Source organism: Propithecus coquereli, unplaced genomic scaffold (genome assembly GCF_000956105.1).
Source record: "Propithecus coquereli isolate 6110/MARCELLA unplaced genomic scaffold, Pcoq_1.0 Scaffold86, whole genome shotgun sequence".
NCBI classification, from domain to species: Eukaryota; Metazoa; Chordata; class Mammalia; order Primates; family Indriidae; genus Propithecus; species Propithecus coquereli.
The window spans coordinates 6,062,647-6,069,353 of NW_012154840.1; the positions used below are offsets into that span (position 1 = coordinate 6,062,647).

Here is a 6,707-nt window from a genome sequence, read left to right on the forward strand (position 1 = left end):
CTTTTTTGTTTTATGTAATGAAACACATCATTCCCCTTGTGATTTCTGTGACTTCATGTATGACTCTGAGGATTCTTCAGTCTTAAAAGTAGATGAAGATACTTTCTCTTTGTCCTTTATAGTTTTGTTTAACTACATAATATATTTGAATACCAATACATTTTGTTTTAAAATCATATTCTTATAGAGTATTTAAAGACATTAGGATATGCTAATAAAAGGGAAAGTTTATAAGACTTTATCTCAGTTTTATTTTTAAAAGCAACCAGTCTAAACACAAACATATATAAACATGTTACAAAGAAAAGGACCAAATGTGCTCTAAGGGTTGTGAAATTACTAGTGATTTCTATCTTACCCTAAAAATCCCCTCATTTTCCAAATTTTCTAAAATGAGCACATATGGTATTTATTATCAGAAAACTATGGGGAATGTTACAACTATAGAACTAGAAAAGAAAAACTTGGAGTGGATGGGACTCATAACTATGGAACTACCAGATTGAGACATGAACACAAAAACTTATTTTTGTAAAAACTGTAATAATATGCAGGACACAGAAATAAAACAAGTAAGAGGAAAAACTTACCTCCAAACTTACAGAATCTGGAAATAAATATAGTATGCCAACAGTGTTTATCTCTGTGATAGTAAAGCAATATAAACTATTCTTTAAATCTGGAAAATAATAACAGTCAATTAAAATTTTAAAAATTGTTCAATTTATTAATGATCAGCATTGGAGATATGAACAAAATAAGTATCACCATGATTACTACCCAGAGGAAATTTTAATTACCACACAGTATTCTATCCTATGAATACTCTATCATCTATTTAACCATTTTTTTAGTGCTGAAATTTAGAGTATTTCCCATTAACTCCAAAGTGCCAAACAAATGCTATGATTTTTTAAAAGAAATATTACTGTATATTTTGGCTTTTATTTTAAAAATTCCCAATGGCTTTTAGAGACAGCATCAAGAAGAAGGAAGTGGAAAGTCAGTATTATTCATAAACTAGGCAATTGTTTTATTGTCTGATGTGTTCACTAGTCATGCAGTTGGGTACACCGTACTGACTTTTCAGTACAGGCTCTCACTGCCCACCGCCCCCATCTCACCTCCTCCCTCCTCCTCCCACAGGAAATGTTATGAGAATTTTCCAATCTAAAATCATATAGCTTGTGAAAGATATAGGAAAACAGAATATAGAATATTTAAATCACCACCCAAAGACCATCAGTGCTAACTTTTGGTGTTTTTACACCTTCTAGCATCTCTCTGTAAGTCCCTCCACCACCCACCTCTCTCCTCCCCACATCTCTGGGCTGAAATCAGAGATTGATTTAGGATGAGTGGGATCCCTTGCCCTCTTCAGTTGAACGACATTTTAGTTACATTTCTCTTAGCTCTTTTGAAATTATAAAAGTATAACATCAGATAAAAGTTGAATGAGTAAACTAATAAACATACTGGGTTTCTAGAAAACTCTGCGCCGGGGGTGGGGGGGTGCGGTGGAGGATGAGTGGGAGGTGGATGAATCAGCCATATTAGAGAACCTGGGAAGGTGAGCAGAGTTGGAAACGTGACAGATCTAATAATTTATTGGTTCGGAATTTGTCAATCACTACAGCCCAGCAAATGAGATTAGAGCAGAGTTGTGGGAGGGAAGGGGGTGACGCAGCAAGCTATTTGCACCAAGAAAATTCAGCCAAGAGACAGCTGCGTAATCAAATTGCAGCACCGTTTTTTTTTTTTTTTTTTTCTTGCAGCAGCAGCTGCTTGCGGAGGAGGTCTGCCCACTGCGGCTCTCTGCAGTCTCTGGCCCGCTCCTGCAGCACCGGTCACGGCAGCCATAGCCACCCTCTGCACCCGGCCCAGGCCGCCGCTCCTTCAGTCCGGATCACAAAGCCTCAGAGCTGCTTTTTACCGCGCAGCAGCTCCCGCAGTCCGGCCCCCGCTGCTCGTTCCACCCCTGCCCCGGCCACCGCCGCTTCTGACATTTCGGTGAGTCTTTTCCTGCGGAGGTCAGGTCTCCTGATCTTAGTAGTAGCCACCTTAGGCGTGTAAGGTCCTTTGAAAAATGGCCGAGTCAGCCAACCACAAGGAGCTGTCAGAATCCAGTCAAGAAGAGGCTGGTAATAATATAATGATGGAGAGGCCCAGGGAAAATCGGGAGCGCGGTGAAGATGCCGCTGCTGGGCCTGGAGATGATGGGAAGCGCGGTGAAGAAGCCGCCGGTGGGCTTGGGGAAGAAGGGGAGAAAGGTGAAGATGCTGCTGCTGGGTCCGGGAAAGACGAGCGAAAAGGTGGAGATAATGATGAGGACTCAGACCCAGACCGTCCAAAAGGACTTATCGGTTATCTTTTAGATACAGATTTTGTCGAAAGTCTACCTGTGAAAGTTAAGTACCGTGTGTTAGCCCTTAAAAAGCTTCAAACTAGAGCGGCCAACTTAGAGTCCAAATTCCTGAGGGAATTTCATGACATTGAAAGAAAGTTTGCTGAAATGTATCAGCCCTTACTGGAAAAAAGACGTCAGATCATCAATGCAATCTATGAACCCACGGAAGAGGAATGTGAATATAAATCAGACTCTGAGGACTATGATGATGAGGAAATGTATGATGAGGAAGAGATGTGTGGTAATGAGGAGGGTATGGTACATGAGTATGTGGATGAGGATGAAGGGTATGAGGACTATTATTATGATTATGCTGTTGAGGATGATGATGATGATGATGATGATGATGATGATGACGACGATGACAATGAGGCTACTGGAGAAGAGAATAAAGAAGAAGAGGATCCTAAGGGAATTCCTGATTTTTGGCTGACTGTCTTAAAAAACGTTGACACACTCACTCCTTTGATTAAGAAATATGATGAGCCTATTCTGAAGCTCCTAACAGATATTAAAGTGAAGCTTTCAGATCCTGATGAGCCTCTCAGTTTCACATTAGAATTTCACTTCAAACCCAATGAATATTTCAAAAATGAGCTGTTGACAAAGACCTATGTGCTGAAGTCAAGGCTAGCGTATTATGATCCCCATCCCTATAGGGGAACTGCGATTGAGTATTCCACAGGCTGTGAGATAGATTGGAATGAAGGAAAGAATGTCACTTTGAAAACCATCAAGAAGCAGCAGAAACATCGGATTTGGGGAACAATCCGAACTGTGACTGAAGATTTTCCCAAGGATTCATTCTTCAATTTTTTCTCTCCTCATGGAATCAGCTCAAATGGAGGGGATAGTAATGATGATTTTTTACTTGGTCACAATTTACGTACTTACATAATCCCAAGATCGGTATTATTTTTCTCAGGCGATGCACTTGAATCTCAGCAGGAGGGGGTAGTTAGGGAAGTTAATGATGCAATTTATGACAAAATTATTTATGATAATTGGATGGCTGCCATTGAGGAGGTTAAAGCCTGTTGCAAAAATCTTGAGGCATTAGTAGAAGACATTGATCGCTAAGGCAGAGCATGTATGGCCCTGAAATTAACTGCCTAGATCTAGTTACTCAAGATATAAGAAGTCATGTGTTCTGTATTTTTCTTGTAATGTCAGTTAAAACATGCCTCAGAAATATAAAAAAAAGTTAAAATATTAATTAATTTGACCTTGCATTTTAGTAGTAGAATGTTTTCAAGAAATGTAGACTGTGGTAAATTATTTAAGACATTAATATAGTGCTGTGTAGTTTAATCCTTCTGAAGTCCTTTTGTCATGTAGCTATTAATCTGTGACTGTGAATATTATCAGAAATGCTAAATGAGATCAATATTTGTTTAGAAAGAAAATCCTGGAAAGTACCCCAAGGATTTTGCTGTTGTTTTTTTCTGTTTTTGTTTTCTTGGTCCTTTAGCTAGTGGATTTAATTTTGTTGTGCCTGCTTCATTTTGCAGTAGAAATGCAGCAGAATTTAAAACTTGAATGCTTAAAAAGAGTCCTACATATGGTTAAGAATTTCCGACAAAACTACATTTATTGTTTATAACAGCTTGTTCATAGGCTCTTGTACTTTATGTGGCTGTGATAAATAATGAAACTTAGTCATATCGAGATTATTGTTCATCGGCAAACTTTTAATCACAGTATTTTCAAAAGCTTGCATATATTGTTCTATGTGATTGTATAAACTATGATTATAGTGCATAATTCTCTTTTCCTATAGTATATTGAATCATTCATTGAAAGTGATAACTTTATCATTTCGAAAAGATATTTCATGTTCTTTCACTGCAAAATAAAATGAATAAAAATTTCACCATTTCATGTTTAAAAACTGATGTTTTTTTCTGAATATAAAAGTAATATGTTCATTGGAGTACATTTGGAAAATACTAAAAAAAAGCATTAATCAAAACAAAAATCCATGTACCCACCTCCCCAAAGATAAGCACTGTTAATGTTTTATTTTCTATAATTATTTTTTTGTGTTTATACCTGCATGCAAATTTACTAACACTATACAAAGATGTACAAAGAAAGTGTATCTTTTTTAGTGTTTATAACTGTGATCTGATCTTAATCTTGAGTTTACCTCCACTCCACTGGGTTGCAGGGAAACAAAAACCTCAATTCTAATAAATCCAGTAACCTCATTGCTATCTAATAATTTAAGCACTCTTTATAAATAACAGGCTCCTGTGTGTTAGTCTGCATTTCATATTTCTTACCTTCCCTTCCACAGTATCATCTGTATATATAGGGGCTTCCATTACTTTATGATATGGGGTGAAGAGTATGCACTGACTGGGAACAATGGGATGTGGTTAATCAGACCTTGTCCCAGAGCTGACTTTACCTTCCTCACCTGTAGAAACACAAGAGATTTGGCTTCTCTTTATGGCAGACTCCATGAAGGTCATACCCATCCCTCTAGGACAAGAGGGAATTTTTTGGCTCCTTCCATGCCACACGGGAGCTGAGAGTGGCTAGGAAATGCTAACTCTCTTTTGTTATTGCTGCCTAGCCACTCTTCCATCCTAGGTGGTTGTGATGTGATCTCACAGAATTATAAACCAAAAGTGGAACAAAAGCTCTTCTGCACCTGACTTATTCTTCCACTATCGAACATGCCTCCTCCTTCAGATTTTGGCCCAGAGAAGTAAGTATATAACGCTGCCTGCCTTTCATATTTCTATCTCATCTCTCTAAAGTCAACCAGAAAGGTAGGTATGAGTTTTTCTTTCCTTTTCCTGCCTGGACAGGACCTTCCTCTAATGTCAAATCTTTTTCCCAGGAATGATGATAGATGTTCATTTGCTTTTCTCTGGGGTTGCAGTAGTTGACAAGATACAGGGAAACAACTTACTATTGTAAGGGAACCAAAATCAGGAGATACTTCCAATGTATACCTGGTAAATATAGACTTTTTCACGCTTTTCACCACCATTAATCTTGACCTCTGTGAAATTCCTGACTCTCCCCAAACCCCTCCTACACACAAAGATTGGGCCCCTTTCAATTGTGTCTACTGTTATTGTGCATTAAAATGTTTGGAGCACAGGTGTACCTCTCTTGCTATTTCACAGAGGAGGCCCAGACATTTTGCAGCACCTCTTGTCCCCTTCTCTTGCCTCCATGAGATAGAACAGTAAAGGTGTTTCTGGGCATGCTCTGAGGTGAGAGCAGACAAGTCTTTTTTGCTGTAGCTCTTACAACAATGACCTTCAGCCAAAGGCAGAAACATACCTATAGTTCAACAAGTTAGGTTTATTTCTCATTGCAGTGAGAGAGAACATGCAACAGGGAACCAGGGAACGCTTCAATCAGTAAGTGGGTGTTAGAAAAAGTACACTGCAGGATTTGGGCTTTGCTTGTGTGATTTGGTGGAGGCTCTAAGGAATTGGGGCTTTACTCTAGATTGGATATTGACAGAAAGTGAAGACAATTTTATGATTGGTAGTTCAATAAATCTTATCCATAAGGAGGAGAGACTAGAACAAGAAGTAAGCTGTAATTGGCAAAGAAGTTATAGCCAGTTGTTTTAGGTTAGATTGAGGTGGGAGGGTGCTTGGTATTTTGTGGGTGGCACGGTGACCTTGTTTTTATCTGTGGTTAGACAAAATAAGTGGTCTTGCTTTGACTCATTTTATTATAGTCCCAGAGTGACCTTGTCTGAGGTTGATATTCTATTAAATGATTTATGTCCTATAAGAGAATAGCATGGCCTCACTGTGAATGCCAGGCCAGCTTCCTGATGTGTGGGACTGCTTTTTATTTTTCTTCCCCTTTTACCTCTTAGGGATGCAATTTGAGGCTTTCATCTCTCCCATAGCTTGAGGTGGCATGGAGGTTCATTCAATTTGGTTTTAGACTAGTCTAAGGGCCCTTTAGGCCTTGAGGGTAAGCCACCAGCTTCAGTCCACATACCAGACATCCCTATACTAGGGTTTAGGACCCAAGTGTGACAAAGTGTAGAATTTTACCTTAATTCTCTTTATATTTGTCTTTAAAAAAGACATACTCACATGGTCCTGGAGGGGTCATTGAGGTGGCTGTTGGGATTTGTCAGAATTTTGGGATTCCTAGGGAATACACTTAAATACATAAATCTAATGCAATTTCATTTGTGGATACATAATAATTCATGGCATAAATCACAATATTCAGTATTATACATCATATGGCAAAGTGGTTGGTCTTTGAAGCCATGCTGCCTAGATTCAAATCTCAAGTCTGTGACTTA

At 38.6% G+C, this 6,707-nt stretch overlaps 1 protein-coding gene across 1 annotated transcript; it reads left to right on the forward strand.

Annotated features, from left to right (window-relative positions):
- The first annotated feature begins 2,086 nt into the window (after nucleotides 1-2,086).
- NAP1L2 (nucleosome assembly protein 1-like 2) lies at nucleotides 2,087-3,487 on the forward strand. Its single transcript, XM_012664093.1, has one exon. It carries the CDS (start codon nucleotides 2,087-2,089, stop codon nucleotides 3,485-3,487), a length of 1,401 nt encoding a protein of 466 aa, XP_012519547.1.
- Nucleotides 3,488-6,707: the final 3,220 nt, after the last annotated feature.

Coding starts and splice junctions, on each gene's coding strand:
- NAP1L2 (XM_012664093.1), top strand. CDS start 2,087: ATGGCCGAGTCAGCCAACCACAAGGAGCTGTCAGAATCCAGTCAAGAA.